General features: G+C 40.3%; 1 protein-coding gene and 2 pseudogenes across 49 annotated transcripts in view; 1 reads left to right on the top strand and 2 right to left on the bottom strand.

Moving 5' to 3' along the window:
• Nucleotides 1-21,300, bottom strand: part of USP54 (ubiquitin specific peptidase 54) — a 130,777-nt gene that overhangs the window by 58,358 nt on the left and 51,119 nt on the right. For all 49 annotated transcript variants that reach the window (XR_013524893.1, XR_013524896.1, XR_013524902.1 and 46 more), the window contains 2 exons: nt 12,672-13,514; nt 7,342-7,434 (listed from right to left, as the gene is read on the bottom strand). Coding sequence is in view for 31 of the 49 variants with exons in the window: in XM_078345545.1 (XP_078201671.1) it covers nt 7,342-7,434; nt 12,672-12,818 (240 nt within the window). In the remaining 18 variants the exon portion in view is untranslated. The remainder of the gene's footprint in view (nt 1-7,341; nt 7,435-12,671; nt 13,515-21,300) is intronic.
• LOC144578668 (large ribosomal subunit protein uL23 pseudogene) lies at nt 3,017-3,749 on the bottom strand (annotated as a pseudogene).
• On the top strand, nt 8,988-9,296 carry LOC118146295 (small ribosomal subunit protein eS25 pseudogene; annotated as a pseudogene).

Raw genomic sequence — 21,300 nt, 5'->3', positions numbered from 1 at the left:
TGAGAATGATATAAAAGACAGAAAGAAAAACAAAAGGCAACCACAAAAAACTCGATAACTATTTAATAAATAGTAGTTCATGAACTACCAAAAAAGATTATATCAACCCAGAAAAAGTACAGTGTTTATAGTAAGGTCTAAGCACTGTCCTAGGAACTGTGAGAAATACCAACAGAGAATAGTTGAGCTACTTTCCCAAAAATTTATTCAGCCATGCTAAACACTGTTAAGTCAAACAATCATAGATCTAGATATATAGTATTTCTAAAATTTCATGAAGGGCAGGGCACAGTGGCTCACATCTGTAATCTTAGCAGCTTGGGATGCTAAGGCAGGAGGATCACTTGAGGTCAGGCATTCAAGACTAGCCTGGACAACATAGCAAGACCCTGTCTCTGTTTTTAAAATTTTTTTAATTTAAAATTTAACTAAAACTTCATGAAGAAGGTAATTTCTGAAGCAGAGTTCTAAAAATTGGATGTGGTTCAGCAAAAGGAAGGTAAAACACTCCACGCAAAGTGAATGGCGTCTGAAATGTCTGAGAGGTAGACATAGCAAGTGCACTGTTACCATAGTTGAAATGGAGGATGCCTAGGGAAGGAAAAGAGGGGAAAGAAATATAAAATAGGTTTTAAAATATCTCTAATCATGCATTTTAAGTGATTTAAGAGATAAGTGGGAGCCACTTCAGGATTATAAGAAGATACTAACTTGAAAATAGCATTCCAGGGTATTCTCAGGTTTAAAAACAAATGAAGTAGGAAGATACTACAGATAGAGGGACAATTTAGGGATCTGGAGAAAAGTACTCTCTTTACAAAAACAGTGGGCAAAAAGACTTACTACCAGAAATACAGACCAGAGGGGAGACATAAAGAGAAATGACAATCTGTTAGCTGGGCATGCTGGCGCACACCTATAATCTCAGCTACTCAGGAGGCTTAGGCACAAGAATTGCTTGAACCCAAGAAATGGAGGTTGAACCCAGGAGATGGAGGTTGAACCCAGTGAGCCAAGATCGTACCATTGCACTCCAGCCTGAGTGATAGAGCAAGACTCTGTCTCAAAAAATAAAAAAAGAGAGTGAGAGCTGGGTGCAGTGGCTCACACCTGTAATCCCAGCACTTTGGGAGGCCAAGGCAGGCAGATTATCTGAGGTCAGGAATTCGAGACCAGCCTGACCAACAAGGAGAAATCCTGTCTCTATTAAAAAAAGAAAAAAAGAGAGAGAGAGAGAAATGACAATCTCTGTGCTAGAATTCAAGCAATTTTCAGCTTTCCTCTTTACACTTTAGTGTGCTTCCTAGAATGGTTGCAGTGCTTTTCTATATTTTATAATTAAAATAGTCATACAAAAAGAGAAAACATAATGTATACATGTACATAGCCAAAGAATATGGTAAATTAACACCCATACACCCATGTGTCCTCCATCCAATTTAAGAAATAGAAAAAGAAACCATGAGTTTAAGGTTCTCCAATTAATTGCATATTCTTACATGAAATCCACTCTCCACCTTCCACAGAACATAACTGTCCTGAATTTTGTGAAAATCATTCCCTTTTTCTCTCAGTTTTATCACATGCATGTACCCTGAACAATATGTTATTCAGTTTCCCTGGTTTTGATTTGTATATAAATGGAATTATACAGTCTTCTCTGACTTGCTTTTTTCAATCAATGTGATGTTTTATGAGATTAACCCAAGTTGTTGTATGCAGCTGCAGATCATTCATTTTCATTACTATATAGTATTTTACTATTGGAATAAACCATAATTTTAAAATCCACTTCAGTGTAGTTGGAATTGACTGTTTTCATTTTTCTTCAATCTCAAAAAATACTACTTTGAACATTCTCAAATATATTGGTACATTATGTATCAAGAAGTTTTCTACAATGTATATCTAGGGGTAGGATTGTGAGGTGGTTACATGCAAGTTTAATTTTACTAAGTAATGACAAACTGTTTTCCTAAGTAGTGGTATCAATTTATATTCGCTAGCAATGTATGTAAAGTTCTCATTATTCTACCTTTTTGGTAACACTGAATTTTTTTTTTTTTTCTTTTCGAGATAGGGTCTCGTTCTGTCACTCATGCTGGAGTGCAGTGGTGCGATCAAGGCTCACTGCAGCCTCAACCTCTTGGGCTCAAATAGCTAGGACCACATGCGCACGCCACCATGCCCAGCTAATTTTTTTAAATGTTTTTGTAGAGACAGGGTCTTATTTTGTTGTCCATGATGGTCTCAAACTCCTAGGTTCAGTGATCCTCCTGCCTCAGCCTCCCAAAGTGCTGGGATTTCAGGTGTGAGCCACCACAGCCTGGCAGTAATAATTTTATCAGATTTTAAAATGTTTACCAACCTGAAGTGTATGACTTAATTTATATTTCTTAGATTACTAATGGTGGTAAGCATTTTTCATATGCTTAGGGGTTATTTGGGTTTCCTATCCTGAGAAATGGCTGTTAGTAGCTTTGTCCATTTTTATCATGACTCATTTATCTTTTACTTATTTTTTATAGGAATTCTCTGGAGTTCTATGCTGGATACGAATCTTTTGTTGCATATATATGTTGAAGATACTTTCTCGAGGTTTGTAGCCTTGTCTCTTTGCACTCTTTATGGAGTCTTTAATGAATGAAAGGTTTTGAATTTCTGTAGTAAAATTTATCAATTTCTTAACATTTTACTTTTCATGTCTTATTTAATAAGTACTTCCCTATTCCCGAGGTCATGATACTCTCTCACATTTTCTTCTAAAACTTAAAAAAAAAAAATGGACACAAGAATCTCATTCTGTCACCCAGGCTAGAGTATAGTGGCACAAACGCAGTTCACTGCAGCCTCAACCTCCTGGGCTCAAGCAAACCTCCTGCCTCAGCCTCCCAAGTAGGGAGGGCCAACAGGTATGCACCACCACTCCTGACTAATTTTTGACTTGTTATAGAGACAGGATCTCATTTTGTTACCCAGGTTTGTTTCAAACTCCTAGGCTCAAGCAATTCTCCCACCTCGGCTTGCCAGAGTGTTGAGGTTAGAGGTGTGAGCCACATTTTAGCCCTTAATTCATCTGAAATTCTTTTTTTTTTTTTTTTAATGGTGAAAAGATATACATATATTTAGAATTAGCCAGCTGGACTCAGTTTAGATGATCCCAATTTTGTTGGTAACATCCAAAGCATCGTAATGAGGAGCCAATCGAATACATGCCTTCTTCTCTCCATCAAGCCGAATCAGGGTGTTGACCTTGGCCACATCAGTGTCATAGAGCTTCTTCACAGCCTGTTTGATCTGGTGCTTATTGGCTTTAACATCCACAATGAACACAAGTGTGTTGTTGTCTTCTATCTTCTTCACGGCACACTCGGTGGTCAGCGGAAACTTGATGATAGCATAGTGGTCAAGTTTGTTTCTCCTGGGGGCGCTCTACCAAGGATATTTGGGCTGCTTCCAGAGTCGCAGTGTCTTGGGCCACTGGAAGGTGGGTGACATGCAGATCTTCTTTTTTTTGTGGCTGTGGACACCTTTCAACACTTTCTTCTTGGCCTTTAAAGCCTTCGCTTTGGCTTCGGTCTTAGGAGGGGCAGGAGCTTCCTTCCTCACTTTTGGCGCCATCTTGTCTCATCTGAAATTCTTATTTTTGGTATGGTACGAAGTAGAAAACCAATTTCCTTTTTCTTTTCCATACAGAGATAACTAATTGTCTAAACAACATTTACTGAAAAATCCAATTTCTCCTTAGATTTACAAGGCAAGTAGCAAGTCTCCTATATGACTATTTCTGAATTACTAATTTTGTTCCATTGACTTATTTGCCATGCTGTGTAAATACCACATTGTCTTAATTATTATGGTTTTATAATAATTCTTGATATCTGGTAAAGTATAGTAGTCATTAATACTGTTTGGCAAATATCTCTGATCTTGCCCCTTTCAAGGATCACCATAGAATTGCAGTTCCAGGTTCCCTTGTGGGTCAGTGGGACAAGATGATTACTCCTGGTCAATGAGCCGTGAGCAAAAGTGACCTGCTGAGCATTTAACTGCCTGTGTAAAACCCTCCAGACCTCTTTTTTTCCCCCTGGATTAGCAACTAATATTTTATATGGTGGTCAAGCCTGGTGGCTTATGCCAGCACCTTGAGAAGCCAAGGTGGGAAGATCACTTGAGGCCAGGAATTCCGAGACCAGTCTTGGGTAACATAGCAAGACCCTGTCTCTACAAAAACAAAACAAAAAGAGTCGGGCATGGTGTCACACATGTATAGTCCTAGCTACTCGGGAGGCTGAGGCATAGAATTGCTTGACCCCAGAAGTTTGAGGCTGCAGTAAGCTATGACCAGTACCACCATACTCCAGGCTGGGTGACAGAGCAAGATCCTGTCTCCAAAAAATAATAATATTCAATATGATTGTAGCTTTGGTACCTAAGTGACTATAATCAGCAGTTTCCCTACTTATCTTCAGTGAATGAGAAATAAATCTTTGGTATATTTATCACAGGGATTTTGAGTTGTTTGTTACTGCAATATAATTTAGCATACTCTGGGCCAGGCATGGTAATTCATGCCTGTGACCCTAGCACTTTGGGAAGCTGAAGTGGAAGGATTGCTTGAGTCCAGGAGTTCAAAACCAGCCTAGACAACATAGTCAGTCCCCATCTCTACAAAAAATTTTAAAATGAGCCAGACATGGCAGCATGGTCCTAGCTACTCAGAAGGCTGAGGCAAGAGGATTCCTTGAGCCCAGGAGGTCGAGGCTGCAATGAACCATAATAGCCCCACTATACCCCAGCCTGGGCAACAGAACAAGATCCTATTTCAAATAAATAAATAAGTAAATAATAAATAACTTAGCCTACTTACTCTGTAGTCATTCACTTTATTGTTATTTTTCAGTAGTGTCCTATTTTTCCCTGTTTGTTATATAAATTTCAGAACTGTCTTTTCTCAACTTCCAAAATAAGCCTGGTGATCAGAGTATACATGAATACCACCACATTGCAAAACAAATGGCATTATCTAAAAAAGTTGAAGACATACATATTCTATGATCTAGCAATCCTAGTCCTGGGCATGTGTACAAAAGAAATGTGTACACATACATAAACATGTACAAAAATGTTCTTAGTAATACTGTTCATAAAAATAAAAATAGAAACAATCCAAATGACTACCAACATTAGGTAGTCATTTGGCAGAAGAAACCACCAACAGTAATTTATTCACACAAAGAAATACCAATGCTGGGCGTGGTGGCTCACACCTGTAATCCTAGCACTTTGGAAGGCTGAGGTGGATGGATCACCTGAGGCCAAGAGATTGAGACCCTCCTGGTCAATATGGTGAAACCCCGTCTCTACTAAAAATACAAAAATTAGCTGGGCGTGGTAGTACACGCCTGTAATCCCAGCTACTTGGGAGGCTGAGGCAGGAGAATTGCTTGAACCTGGGAGGCAGAGGTTGCAGTGAGCTGAGATGGTGCCATTGCACTCCAGCCTGGGCAACAAGAATGAAACTCCGTCTGCAAAAAAAAAAAAATCTGCCTATCATGGACTTAAAACTCCAAAGTGAGTTGGGTTTGGTGGCATGAACCTGTAATCCCAGCTACTCTTGAGCCCAGGATCAAGACCAACCTGGAAAACTAGTAAGATTTCATCTCAAAAATCTAAAGTTTTTAGTCACAATTCCTATTTCAGGATGTAAAAGCAACTATTAAAAATTAAACATATAACAATCACATCCAAGCAACCCTGTAACAAACCAAGAATTCAGACTTTATGATACCAAAAATGACTGTGGAAGCTTACTGAGAAATTAGACAGACTCATCCACATACAAATACTCCATTATATATCTGGACCAAGAAAATACAGGGAAACTACATGTTGGAATTACCCCTTTACACATCATAGTACTTTCTCTTTAACGACATACCTAAAATCTCCAAGTCAGAAATCTCTCACTTTAGGCCATTTTCTTTGCTCTAAAGAAATCTCTGGTTTCATTATATTCAGAAATAAAAAACTTGGAGACATATGAGGAAGAAAAAAACAGAAATGAAAAACTTGAAGCTAAACAATACATGGGGTAGAGAGCTAATACAAAAGAATCAAGTAAATGTAGTAAGGGGAAACTAGAGAATAGGGAAATTTTAGTACTGACATTTTTCTTTTTTCTTTTCCTTTTTTTTTTACTTTTTTCTTTTCTTTGAGCCAGAGCATTACTCGGTTGCCCAGGCTGGAATGCAGTGGTGTAATGATAACTCACTGCAGCTTTTAACTCTTAGGCTCAAGTGATCCTCCCACCTTGACCTCCCAAAGGATGGGATTACAGGTATGTGCCACCTCGTCTGTTGTACTGGCATTTATCAATACGAAGAGTTTATTGCTAACCTTAGCTTTAACAAACAAAATTAATTCCCTAAAAACACCTAGTTGTTTCATTTAAATTGAAAATTTAGAATTAGCCTTTCAAATAAATACTCAAAGCAGAAGCAGGCTGAGTGTGGTGGCTCACGCCTGTAATCCCAGCACTTTGGGAGGCTGAGGTAGGCAGATCACCTGAAGTCAGGAGTTCGAGACCAGCCTGGCCAAAATGGCAAAACCCCGTCTCCATCAAAAATACAAAAATTGGCTGCATGCAGTGGCTCACGCCTGTAATCCCAGCACTTTGGGAGGCCTAGGCGGGCAGATCACGAGGTAGAGAGATCAAGACCATCCTGGCCAACATAGTGAAACCCCGTTTCTACTAAAATATAAAAATTAGCTGGGTGTGGTGGCGTGCGCCTATAGTACCAGCTACTTGGGAGGCTAAGGCAGGAGAATTGCTTGAACCAGGGAGTGCAATGAGCCGAGATCGCGCTATTGCACTCCAGCCTGGTGCCTGGTGACAGAGCAAGACTCTGTCTCAAAAAAAAAAAAACTAAGCAGGCATTGTGGCTGGCATGCGCCTATAATCCCAGCTACTCAGGAAGCTGAGACAGGAGAATTGCTTGAATCCAGGGGGTGGAGGTTGCAGTGAGCTGAGATTGCAGCAGTGCACTCCAGCCTGGGCAACAGTGAGGTCCCCCCAAAAAAAGTATAAGCATACTTGCATAATATCCTATCACATCAAATAGAGTTGCATAAGCAAAAAAGGTTCAGTAAAAGAGACTACCCATGCCAAGTACCAATTCTTTGAAGCAAGCAAACCAATCGTGTCCATTTTTACACTAAACCACAGGTAGATAATTCAGTAACAAATTCTTTAGCATCATCCTGATTAACCAAACCACCTTGATGTTGACCATTTGGCAACCCAATGGTAGTGAGAAGAAACTAATTGGAAGCAGTTACCTTGAGAGCACAAAAGATGCAGGAATCTCCCATGCACTTGTGAGTTGTAAGCTGCCTAAAGCTACGTCGGAAGATATCCAAGTGCCACAAAACCTGGTGAGAAATAAAAAATACTTCATTATTCTATAAAAAGCCATCGTTTAATTTTAAAGTAAAGAGTTCATGCAAACATAGGTAATGACTGCAGAAGATATCTTTATTCCTAAGCAAAAACTTCATTCTAGTATATTAAAACAAATGTGAAAAAAGCTGAAATATTTAACAAGAAAAATAAATGGTCATATTCTGGGAAATACATTCATTTGAACATAAAGTGAAGGTAATTCAGGGAAAATATGACATGACATACATCAAATGTGATCCTGAAGAGGAAATTTATGGGTTAAAGCTGAATAATAAGGATTTATTTTAATGGTCCACAAGAAAAGCAAGAATAGTTTAAAACTTATATTAGAAATGTGGGCCAGGCGCAATGGCTCACGCCTGTAATTCTACCACTTTGGGAGGCCAAGGCGGGTGGATCATGAGGTCAAGAAATAGAGACCATTCTGGCCAACATGGTGAAACCCTGCTCTACAAAAAATACAAAAATTAGCTGGATGTAGTGGCAGGCACCTGCAGTCCCAGCTACTCGGGAGGCTGAGGCAGGAGAATCACTTGAACCTGGGAGGCAGAGGTTGCAATGAACCAAGATTGCGCCACTGCACTCCAGCCTGGGCAACAGAGTGAGACTGTCTCAAAAAATAAAAAAATTAAAATAAAAGAAATGTGGGGCCGGGCGTGGTGGCTCATGCCTGTAATCCCAGCACTTTGGGAGGCCGAGGTGGGTGGATCACGAGGTCAACAGATTGAGACCATCCTGGTCAACATGGTGAAACCCCGTCTCTACTAAAAATACAAAAAATTAGCATGGTGGCATGTGCCTGTAATCCCAGCTACTCAGGAGGCTGAGGCAGAAGAATTGCCTGAACCCAAGAGGTGGAGGTTGCGGTGAGCTGAGATCACACCATTGCACTCCAGCCTGGGTAACAAGAGCGAAACTGTCTCAAAAAAAAAAGAAAAGAAAAAAGAAATGTGAACTGCAGTGAGGAATTTTGTCTTTGTTAGAACTCTCAATTTTTAGACATTTCTAAAAGAAGTGTGACCTCCTTAAGTAAATTGGGTAAAAAATAATTATTTCTATACTTTTGCTGAAATGAAAAAAAATATGATATTAAGAGTGATAAATCATGTTACAGTATATACCCTTGATGTGATGTGTTGAGAATAGCACTACACTTTTGTGGTCTTCCTCCCCAAATCCCACTACTCTAGTCTAATCCTGAGAAAAGCATCAGACAAATTCCAATAGGGGAGGGGGATATAAAAAAAAAATACTTGATCAGTACTCCTCAAAACTGTCAAAGATCATCAAATCGTGGACATTATGAGAAAATATCACAGCTAAGAGGAGCCTAAGAAGACATGACAAGCAAATCTAAATGTTGTATCCTAGATGAAATCTTGGGCCAGGAAAGGACACCAGGTAAAAATTAAGGAAATCTAAATAAACTGCAATTTTTAGTTAAAAAAGAAATGATGTGCTTTTTTTTACTCTGACATCTTAGCACAGTTGCAGTGTTCACTGCTGCTCTCTAAGCTTCACGATGCTGCCCAAGGATGACAAAAAGAAGAAAGACGCTGGAAAGTCAGTCAAGAAAGACAAAGAACCAGTAAACAAATCTGGGGGCAAGATCAAAAATAAGAAGTGGTCCAAAGGCAAAGTTTGGGACAAGCTCAATAACTTAGTCTTGTTTGACAAAGCTACCTATGACAAACTCTGCAAGGAAGTTCCCAACTATAAACTTATAACCCCAGCTGTGGTCTCTGAGAGACTAAAGATTCAAGGCTTCCTGCCCAGGGCAGCCATTCAGGAGTTCCTTAGCAAAGGACATAGCTCAAGTAATTTACACTAGAAATACCAAGGTTGGAGAAGCTCCAGTTGCTGGTGAAGATGCATGAATAGGTCCAAACAACTGTACATTTGGAAAAATAAAACTTTATTAAATCAAAAAAAAGAAAAGAAATATATAGCATAATGCCTTGGGAAGCTCCCCCTTGCTAGGAAAACATTTAATGTCATAATATATAAAAAAGTATGGAGCCCCAGATCACAGCACACTTCTGGAGCTTCTTCTTACTTATGTCTCAAGATACATACACTAAAAGTTACTTGAAACTGGCTATGCTCCCAAGTAAATAACACCTTTTTATAACAAATGTAATAGGTTCAACTCATCTGCAGCAAACAAAGCTTTGATACCAAAAGTTAGAATTTAGCTCACAGCAACAATTATTTTCAACATGTAACATGATTGTAATAGGGACTCCAAAACTATCAATGCCTCAATCATTAAGTATGGATATAGAAATGTGTGTGTGTGTGTGTGTGTGTGTGTGCACGCGTGCGTGCACACACAATGTATTATATATGGCACTGGAAATTAGAATGGAAAATCATAAATAGTATTGTTTCAACTGACAATATAAACAGACAATATAGAAAAAACAATTATAAAAATGGGACTATGGACAAGAAGGGGGTAAACATACAAATTTATGCTAATGCCTTATTTTGCCTGCTTCTAAATCACAAAAGTATTATCAGGATAAAAAGTAATTTAAAAACCTAATATGTGGCCAGGTGTGGTGACTCATGCCTATAATCCTAGCACTGTGGGAGGCCAAGGCAGGAAGATCATTTGAGTCCAGGAGTTCAAGACGAACCTAAGCAATTACAGTGAGACCTTCTCTCTACAAACAATTTTTTTTCTTTTTTATTATTATTATTTTTTTAAAGATGGGGTTTCACCATGTTGGTCAGGCTGGTCCTGAACTCCTGACCTCAGGTGATCCGCCTGCCTTGGCCTCCAAAGTGCTTGGATTACAGGCGTGAGCCACCACGCCCGGCCTCTCTACAAACAATTTTTAAAAAATTAGCCAGGTGTGGTGGCACATGTCTGTAGTCTTAGCTGCTAGAGAAGCTGAGGTGGGAGGTTCGCTTGAGCCTAGCAGGTTAAGGCTGCAGTGAGCTGTGACTGCACTGCTCCACTCCAGCCCAGGCGACAGAGTAAGACCCCTGCCAAAAAACAAAAGAAGGAAAGAAAAGAAAAGAGAAAGGAAGAAAGGGAGCTAATATGCATCATCCAGGACAAAAACCTAACCAACCCCACCCAACTACATGGAATCTGTGGTAATAATTAGGGAAAGTACTTAAATTTTTTCTATAGGCTTGCCAGCAGAGAATTTTTTTTTGGACTGTTTTCTTTTCTTTTCTTTTTTTTCTTTTGAGATGGAGTTTCACTCTTGTTACCCAGGCTGGAGTGCAATGGCGCAATCTTGGCTCACCGCAACCTCCGCCTCCTGGGTTCAGGCAATTCTCCTGCCTCAGCCTCCTCAGTAGCTGGGATTACAGACACGCGCCACCATGCCCAGCTAATTTTTTTGTATTTTTAGTAGAGACAGGGTTTCGCCATGTTAACCAGGATGGTCTCGATCTCTTGACCTCGTGATCCACCCACCTCAGCCTGGATTGTTTTCAAAGAAAACTTAAAAACAGAGAAAGAGGCTGGGCACAGTGGCTAATGCCTGTAATCTCAGCACTTTGGGAGGCCAAGGTAGGTGGATCACCTGGGGTCAGGAATTCAAGACCAGCCCAGCCAACATGGCAAAACCCCATCTCTACTAAAAGTACAAAAATTACCCAGCCATGGTGATGCACAGCCTGTAATCCCAGCTACTCAGGAGGTTAAGGCAGGAAAATCCCTTGAACCCGAGGGCGGAGGTGGCAGTGAGCTAAGAATCCGCCACTGCACTCCAACCTGGGTGACAGAGCGAGACTCCATCTCAAAAATAAATAAATAAAAACTGAGAAAGGCCATGAAACTTTTATTACCTAGATAAGCTTGGCAACATTCTTGTATTATGAATGAGGAAACTCAGACACTATTATCTGTACAAGGTCATAAGAGTAGTCTACGGAATGGCTAAAACTAGAACCCAGGTCTCCTCCTAATGTTCAAGACCACTGTTCTTTATACTAAATATCTTGTCTTCTCTTATAGCAACCCATTTTTCTCATAACATCTGAGGAGTCCAGCTAATATTTTACCCAAGTATAATTATCTTAGATGGCAAATTTTATTTACTTTTACACTGAAGAGCAGAAAAGAAGGGAAAGAAATTACTTGAAAATTAGGCCAAGGGGGATGAACTTAACATGCTATGGGCCCGACTGGGCAGAGCAGACAGACAGAAAGCTCTGGGATTCTAAGACCACTCAAGTGGCAAGCAACAGTAAAAGAGAAAATGTAGGGAAGATAATCACATTAAGGGAATTTACTTTCCCCTAGTTCTGTTCAAATGTATGTGACTAGACACCAGTTATGAGCCAAGACAGGAGAGCTCAAAGGGAGGAGATAAACTGGACAAAGACTAAACTCCATTCAGTGTGTGGGCCAAAAGCCTGAATATTAAGAGACGAGATTAACATACCTTAAAGTCTTTGGCTTGTGGAAAGAATTTTGCTTCTATACTAGAGAAAAGCAACTAGGTTGATAACACACCTTCCTCTCAAAAGGAAAAACAGAAAACAGACCAGGTGGCTCATGCCTGTAACCCCAGCACTTTGGGACGCTAAGGCAGGCTTGAGGCCAGGTGTTCGAGAATAACCTGGCCAACATGGTAAAAATCTTGTCTTTACTAAAAATACAAAAATTAGCCAGGCATGATGGTGCACACCTCTAATTCCAACTACTTGGGTGGCTAAGGCACGAGAACTGCTTGAACCCAAGAGGCAGAGGTTGCAGTGAACCAAGATCACCGGTGGTCCCAGCTACTCAGGAGGCAGAGGCAGGAGGATCACTTGAGCCCTGGAAGTCAAGGTACAGTAGGCTGTGATTGTGCCACTACACTCCAGCCTGATCAACAAAGCAAGACTGTCTCGAAAAAAAAAAAAGAAAAGAAAAATAGGAACCAGTAGAGATCGCTCAGGAAAAAAGCTGATTAAACAGAAAGATCACCTGGTCCATTTACCTCCCTTTATGCATATAAATAGTAGTTACAGTTATTATTATTTCTCTTATCATTATTAATCCCTTTTTTTACAAATGAGGCAACTGAGATTCAAAGAGATAAAGTGACTTGCCTAAGATCACACAGATAAATGTAAAAATGATCTTAGATTACTAATCTCAAGCAGAGACTGTCAATAATTTTATTTAAAAAGAGTTGTCAGAAATACAGCATCAGCAATTAAAAGTCATAGATCACCAAAAAGAAATTACCCTTACCTGCAGGGCACTGTTGAGGAAGCAGCTGTTTTGCCCTGGCTCATTGCTGAGGCCTTTGCTGGGAGCTATGGAAGTTGAGCTTCGAGGAGCAAACATCCCTTGAACACTACCACGACCCCCTGAAAAATAATTTCTCTTCCAAGACATTATTGTTCACATTTAGCCTAAAAAAAAGGGAGAAGCTTTTGTGCCTTTTTGGCAGGTAATTTCTGTCTGCTGAAGTTCTAAAAAGAAAGAGAATCCAGAATTTAGTAAATTTATGTTGGAAGATTTTGAGTTTACCACCTTCCAAATATCATCTGTGTAGTTCAAGGGACTCAGGTATCCTCCTAGATCCAGATGACAGAGCCCTCCCTCACTTGTTTCAAACAATGTCCAAAATGTAACATGGCACAGGACTAATGCTAACAGAAAAATCCTTAAGTATTGCTTCCTTCTATTTTTCTTGAATGGCCTCCATAAAGTCCTGGTAAAGTAGATGTAATCCTCAACTCCAGCAGCATCCAGGATTAGGGTAAGATTTGTTCTTCAGGCTTGTTGATAATGCTTATGGAGTGAAGATTTTCCAACTGGAAGGAGAGGCAAACAGATAAACAAGAATCCAACATAACCCTCCTTGTCCTCTATTGCCTTGTCCCATCATCCTCTGAACCAAAAATTCAAATTCTGAGCAACTGCAAAAGGTTCCACAAGGCCAAGAAGCCTGCTTGAATCATCTGAGGTTTTTGTTGATGCTCTTGCTGCTTCTTTTTAATGCGCCCCTAAGTTCTATTGTCCCATCCAGATCTTCAGCAAGTCTCTCTTCTTTCTTCTGGGACTAGAATAGCCAGCTGTGTCAGAGAGCTTTAACAGAAAGAAAAAAAATCAAAAGCTTGCGTCACTTAATGACTCTACTGGCTTTGGACTGTTCTGCCAAAATCAACGTTGCCTCACCCTCTCACTATAAACTTGAAACCTTGGCAAAGAATGCCAAAAAAAGAAAAAATAAATAACAAAAAGAAAGACACTCAAACTAAAGAGGTGGGGAAAAAAAGGTATGAACAGCCTTACTTTCAGGGGAAAATTCTCTGAAATTTTCTTGAAGCAGAAGAAAGTTGATCTGGATAGAAATAAAAACCAAATACAAACTTTCTAGGCTAACACAAAACAAATCACCAAGTAAGCACACACAAACTAGGAACTGATTTTGGACCTTGTGAATAAAGCACTTTTTAAAAGGTGTTTTCCATGTATATGGTTATGAAAACCCGCTTAAAGGTAGGAAGCCCATGTTAGCAGTCTAAGATCTGTTCTGAGTAAAGATGTTCTATCCAGAGAAACACTGATGGTAAGTAAACCACATGTCCTTAACATGCAGTCCAAGAGAACTAAATCTCCTGCCCTGTTTGTTTGTTTGTTTGATTTTTGCCAGAGGATCAGAGAGATAATTTGGGTTACAAATCACTTAATCTCCAGATTATATCCAAGGGCTCACAATCAGAGGCAATCCATTGACCAACTTGAGTTTTCAACTAATTAAAATGCCAGTGAGGCAACAGAGAGTAATACTAAAACAAGTATGTTCCCTGGAAGGAAACTACCACATCTCCTGCTTTAAGTTTTCCTATAAGGCTGTCATGTCCATCTACATAAGAAAAAAATTTTAAATGTTAAGTGTTAAATTTGGTTTCTAACAGTTCCTCAGTCTTCTCCCTTCCTTCCCACAATCATATGCACCATCTAAAAACGCAAAAGTGCTTCAACATCTTAATCATTCTCTGGGAGATCACCTAGCATTGTCTACAGCATGTTCGGTGGAAAAACTAAGGTATAGGAATATTAAATGGTTGCATAAGACTGTTATTTCCCTTCTGTAAATTCTCAGACTATTTATAATCTACATGTCACAATTAAAGTATTTGATTATACACTGTACTATCACATTATTCTGTTTTTATTACTTTCTGTTTTATATTGTACCCGTCATAATATGACTACATGAAATGAAATAGTACCTAGAGTCAGGCATGTGCTAAACACAATACTTACATTCTTTATTTAATATTTACAGCAGTCCTATCAGATAGCTATTAATAGTTCAATTTTACAGAAAAGTAAAGTCAGGCTTAAAGACATTAACTTGCCCAATTCAATGCTGGTAAGTGGCAGAGCTAGAAATGTTTGACTATTAAACTATGACTTAACCATATATTTTATTATTCTATTCCAAAAGCTCCTATTACAATGCTAGTCATAAGGAGGCAGTATGCTGATGATTAACATACTGCCTGATGATTAACATGACACCAGAAAGGATCCCATATCTCCCACACAGGCTATAAGACCCTCACCTCTCTACACACACCCTCATACACACCTCACTCAAGGGCACTAAGCAACTTCCAACAAGCCATGCAGCATTCCTTCAGCTCAACTGCTGCAAAGGAATGACAAGTAGCAAGCATCCACTTCACTCACAGCCAAAAGGACTTGGCAGGCAGGTGGGGTTTCCAATATCCACATTAGGAGCTTACTGAAACTCGGCCTGCCCTATGACACACACCCCTGTGTACAGGGAGCAAAAGGGAAAAAACGCAGTAGCAGAAAAAAGATTCTCAGGCTCTGAATGGCAGTATTATGTAGGGTCAAGCAGTAAGTTCTCAGACCTGTTCTAGGTGTGTCACAAACTAAGGACCAGACAAGAGAGGCAGTAACAAGCGATCCAGAGAAATACTAACAACAAAAACATTTCACTTAAGTTGTAGATACAGCATTAAACAATATAATCCTTCTCCAATGCCATTTACTGAAGATATGTAAGGAGGGGAATTATAGTTTTATCGGTATGGTTCCCACTATCTATTCTTTTTTTTTTTTTGAGATGGAATCTCACTCTGTCATCCAGGCTGGAGTGCAATGGTGCAATCTTGGCTCACTGCAACCTCTGCTTCTTGGGTTCAAGCAATTCTCCTGCCTCAGCCTCCCAAGTAGTTGAGATTACAGGAATGTGCCACCACGCCTGGCTGATTTTTGTATTTTTAGAATTCCCATGTTGGCCTGGCTGGTCTCAAACCCCTGACCTCAGGTGATCCATCTGCCTCAGCCTCCCAAAATGCTGGGACTACAGGCATGAACCATAACACCCAGCCAGTCAATTGATTTTTAAGGAAAGTACCAAGGCAATTTAATTTAGAAATGAAAGTCTTTTCAACAAATGATGTTGGAACAATTGGGACACCCACATGCAAAACACTGAACCTTGAGTCATACCTTACATCTTATACAAAAATAAAAGCTCACAGTCCCAAACAAAAAACCTAAAACTATAAAATCTAGAAGAAGGAAGGAGAAAATTTTGTGACCTTTGGTTAGGCAAAGATGCTTTTTTTGAGACAGTATATCCCTCTGTTGCCCAGGCTGGAGTCTCCCTCTGTTGCCCAGGCAGTGGTACAATCTCAGCTCATGGCAGTCTCCACCTCCTGAGTTCAAGTAATTCTCCTGCCTCAGCCCCATCACCTCCACCCCCACCCCTTCCCCCTGGTAGCTGGCATTACAAGTGTGCACCACCATGCCCAGATAATTTTTGTATTTTTAGTACAGGCAGGGTTTCACTGTATTGGCCAGGCTGTCTTGAACTCCTGACCTCAAATGATCCACCCTCCTTGCCCTCCTACAGTGCTGGGATTACAGGTGTGAGCCATCACATCCTGCCAAAGATTCCTCAGATACAACAAAAGCATAATGTATAAAAGGAAAAAAATATAGAATTGGACTTCATCATAAGAACGTCTGCTGTTTGAAAGACACTGTTGGCCGGGCACTATGGCTCATGCCTGTAATCCCAGCACTTTGAGAGGCCGAGGTAGGCAGATCACAATGTCAGGAGTTCAAGACCAGCCTGGCCAACATGGTGAAACCCTGTCTCTACTAAAATACAAAAATTACCCAAGTGTGGTGGCAGGCACCTATAATCCCAGCTACTCAGGAGGCTGAGGCAGGAGAATTGCTTGAAACCAGAAGGTGGAGATTGAGTTAGTCGAGATCACGCCACCACACTCCAACCTGGGTGACAAGAGTAAAACTCCATCTCAAAAAAAAAAAAATCACTGTTAAGAGAATGAAAAGGGGCCGGACACGGTGGCTCATGCCTGTAATCCCAGCACTTTGGGAGGCCGAGGAGGGTGGATCACGAGGTCAACAGATCGAGACCATCCTGGTCAACATGGTGAAGCCCCGTCTCTACTAAAAATACAAAAAATTAGCTGGGCATGGTGGCACGTGCCTGTAATCCCAGCTACTGAGGAGGCTGAGGCAGGAGAATTGCCTGAACCCAGGAGGCGGAGGTTGCGGTGAGCCGAGATCGCGCCATTGCACTCCAGCCTGGGTAACAAGAGCGAAACTCTGTCTCAAAAAAAAAAAAAGAACAAAAGAGAGAGAATGAAAAGAGAAGCCAAAGATTAGAAGAAAATATTTGCAAGTCACATAATGTATAAATGACTTAGACCTAAAATATATGGAATACTCAAAACTTAATAAGAAAAACTACCCAATTTTGTTTAATGGGCAAAAAATTTGACAGACATTTCACCAAACAAGATATATAAAAGGTAAATGACCAAATGGAAAGATGCTCAAATTAGGGAAATGGAAATTAAAACCACACTAAACACCTATTAGAATAATTAAAAAAAAAAATTTAACCTGACAATAGCAAGAGCCGATGATGAATCACAGCAACTGGAACTCTCCTAAATTGCTCACAGAACTGCAAAACAGGCCGCCGCTATGGCTCATGTCTGTAATCCCAGCACTTTGAGAGGCTAAAGTGGGTGGATGCCCTGTGTCAGGAGCTCAAGACCAGACTGGTGAACATGATAAAACCCTGTCTCCACTAAATATACAAAAAATTACCAGGCATGATGGCAGGCACCTATAATCCCAGCTACTAGGGTGTGTGGAGGCAAGAGAATTGCTTGAACCTAGGAGGTGGAGGTTGCAATGAGCCTAGACGGAGCCACTGCACTCCAACCTTTCAGCCTGGGTGACAGAGCAAGATTCCATCTCCAAAAAAAAAAAAAATGAAATGCAAAACAACACATCTGGCAGTTACTAAATTTAAATATATAGTCATGAGCTGCATAACAATGTTTCAGTCAAGAAGAGACCACATAAAATTATGAGACTTACCTTAGTTTTACCGTACCTTTTCTATGTTTAGCTGCACAAATACTATTTTGTTACAATTGTCTATTCTATTTTTTTTTTTTTTTTTGAGATGGAGTATCACTCTGTCACCAGGCTGGAGGGCAATGGCACGATCTTGGCTTACTGCAACTGCCACCTCCCAAGTGCAAGCAATTCTCCTGCCTCAGCCTCCTAAGTAGCTGGTATTATGGGCGGCACCATCACATCCAGCTAATTTTTGTATTTTTAGTAGAGATGGGGTTTCACTATATTGGCCAGATGGTCTTGATCTCTTGGAACTCATGATCTGACCACCTAGGCCTCCCGAAGTGTTGGGATTACAGGCGTGAGCCAACACGCCCTGCCTCTTTATTTATTTTGAGATGGAGTTTGCTCTTGTTGCCCAGGCTAGAGTGCAATGGCGTGATCTCGGCTTATGGCAACCTCTGCCTCCTGAGCTCAAGTGATTCTCCTGCCTCAGTCTCCCGAGTAGCTGGGATTACAGGCACACACCACCATGCCCAGCTATTTTTTGTATTTTTAGCAGAGACAAGGTTTCATCATGTTGAACCAGGCTGGTCTCGAATTCCTGACCTCAGGTGATCCTCCTGCCTCGGCCTCCCGAAGTGCTGGGATTACAGGTGTAAGCCACTGCACCTGGCACCTATTGTATTTAGTACAGTATCATGCTATACAGTTTTGTAGCATAGGAGAAGTAGGCTATATCACATAGCCTAGGTGTGTAGTAGGCTATATCATCTAGGTTTATGCAAATGCACTTAAATGATATTCACGCAATGATAAAATCACCTAACAACTGATTTCTCAGAACATATCCCTGTTGTTAAGCAAAACATGGCTGCACATTTACCATACTTTTACCTGCCAATTCTACTCCTAGGTATTTTACAATAAAGAAATAAAAAATTGGGCTGGGTATAGTGGCTCATGCCTGAAATCCCAGAATGGGAGGCCTAGTGGATCACCTGTGGCCAGGAATTCAAGACGAGCCTGGGCAACATGGTAAGCTTCTAGGAAAGTAAAAGCCAAAATTGGGAAAGAAGCATGTTATCTTATTACTTATTACCTATTTCCTTGTATAACACAGTTACTAAGTTATATGTCCCACTGTTCCCAATCTGAAGACACTAGCCTCCTCTGGGCAAGCCAAAAACCTTTCCATGTATGAAATGATAGAAAACAGGGGGTCCCAACGTTTTTGCAGAGCTTCATATCCAGAGGCAGATTTACCAAGCCACTAATGGAACTTAAGCTTCAGGGCTCCTTCTCTTGCACAGATTCTCAAGGCTGAATATCTCATTATCTGTTTCAAAAAATATTTTCCTTAAAAGAGGCCCTCTGAATTGTATAAGCTTCAAGTGTCAGAGAATCTGAGTCTGTCCCATTCACATTACGTAAACTGGGCATTTATACACGTTACTTGAGAAAATACGTAATTCAAAAAGCTACTTTGAATTCAGTAATACTAATAAATTTGTATTTTATTAATCAAAGAACCACCTACTGTTATTCACTGTATAAAATTTGTTTGCACTAAATAGATCTAAATGTAATACTTGGTCCACATTTGGATTTTGGATTCTTGTACTCACAGCAAGAAACTCTACAGTCCATAGGGCTAAATTGAAAAGATCATTACAGATTAAGGCTGTCAAAATTAAAGGCATACCTCTAGAAGCTGATGACCTTCAGAAAAAAACACTTTCTCTGTATTAATGAAACACAGAGAATGATTCCTTCACAAGTATACACAGTACAGCTTAATGTGCTGCCATTTTTCTCAGACCAAAGTAATAAACCAGGCTCCAGCTGCAGCCACCCTAATTATCCCCCACTGTATTCTTCACCAACAAAGTCAGCTTCTCTCAGTCTCTGTTTCTGAAAAAACCCAAAGTAGTCATTCAAATGGAACTGACTTGTGCATAAAGGGAGATGAGGCCTGGAAGGACACTGGGTCAGGAGGAGCCTGGCGCCCTATGAGACAGTTGGGTAAATGCAGTCCAGAGAGCTACAGGTTATTAGCATCAGAGATTCATTACGAGTGGAGCTGGAATGGAACTGAAACCAATGAAGACTCAATAGAATTTGTTCCTACAAAGCCTGGGAACACTTTGATAAAAATCAGTTGTAAAGTGTGGTAAGTTTATAAGGAGATTTTTTTTTTGAGACAAAGTCTCGCTCTGCTGCCCAGGCTGAAGTACAGTGACACAATCTCAGCTCACTGCAACCACTGCCTGCACCTCCTGGGTTCAAGCAATTCTCCCACCTGAGCCTCTGGAGTAGCTGAGATTACAGGCATATGCCACCAAGACAGGCTAATTTTTGTATTTTCAGTAGAGACCAGGTCTCGCCATGTTGGCCAGGCTGGTCTTGAACTCCTGGCCTCAAGTGATCCACCTACCTTGGCATCCCAAAGTGTTGGGATTACAAGTGTGAGCCATGGTGCCCAGCCAAGGAGATGGACCTTTCAAGCTACTTAATTACACAGTAATTAAAGTTCAATAAAGTCTTTAAGTAGAAACTACTAATTCCATATGTAGAGAACTCCATGATATTTATGAAAATGATAGTACGAACATATCTCCACTAAGACATTTATTAACCACAAAGGAAAATATAGTAGTTTTACAAAGGACAAACCCAGCAGAAACTACCTTAACCAAATTATCAAGGTCAAAATAATCAGTAATAATACATATTGACATCATGAATGCCATGATATGATGCACTGAAAAGGACACAAAATAATTTCTGTGGTATTCTTGCCTCGGCCATAATCTCAGTCCATCAGAAAATATCAGACAAATCCAAATAAAGGAATACTTGTCAAATAGCCCTCAAATTAATATTGCTCAATATTCCCCAAAAATGTCAAGGTTATAAAAGTCAAAGAAAGACTGAGAAACTTTTACAGAATACAGAAGAGTAAGGAAGAAAAACACCTAAAATGCAATGTGAGATTCTAGATAGGATCCTGAAACAGAAAAAGAGTAGCACAGTCTGTGCAAGATGGTGAGGCCCTGTCTCTACAAAAAAAAAAAAAGTTGTCTTTTTTTTTTTTGAAACAGAGTCTTGCTCTGTCACCCAGGCTCGAGTGTTATGGCATGATATTGGATCACTGCAACCTCCACCACCTCTAGGTTCAAGCAATTCTCCTGTCTCAGCCTCCTGAGTAGCTGGGATTACAGGTGCACCACGCCCAGCTAATTTTTGTATTTTTAGTAGAGATGGGGTTTCACCATGTTGGTCATGCTTGCAAACTCCTGACTTCATAATCCATCCTCCTCAGCCACCCAAAGTGCTGGGACTACAAGTGTGAGCCACCAAGCCCAGCCGTTTTGTTGTTGTTGTTGTCATTGTTGTTGTTCGAGAAGTCTCACTCTTGTTGCCCAGGCTGGAGTGCAATGGCACGATCTCAGCTCACTGCAACCTCCATCTCTGGTTT

The sequence above is a fragment of the Callithrix jacchus genome, chromosome 12 (genome assembly GCF_049354715.1).
Source record: "Callithrix jacchus isolate 240 chromosome 12, calJac240_pri, whole genome shotgun sequence".
Lineage (NCBI taxonomy): Eukaryota > Metazoa > Chordata > Mammalia > Primates > Cebidae > Callithrix > Callithrix jacchus.
The sequence above is the reverse complement of the archived record's forward strand: the minus strand, read 5'-3'. Positions and strand labels throughout refer to the sequence as shown.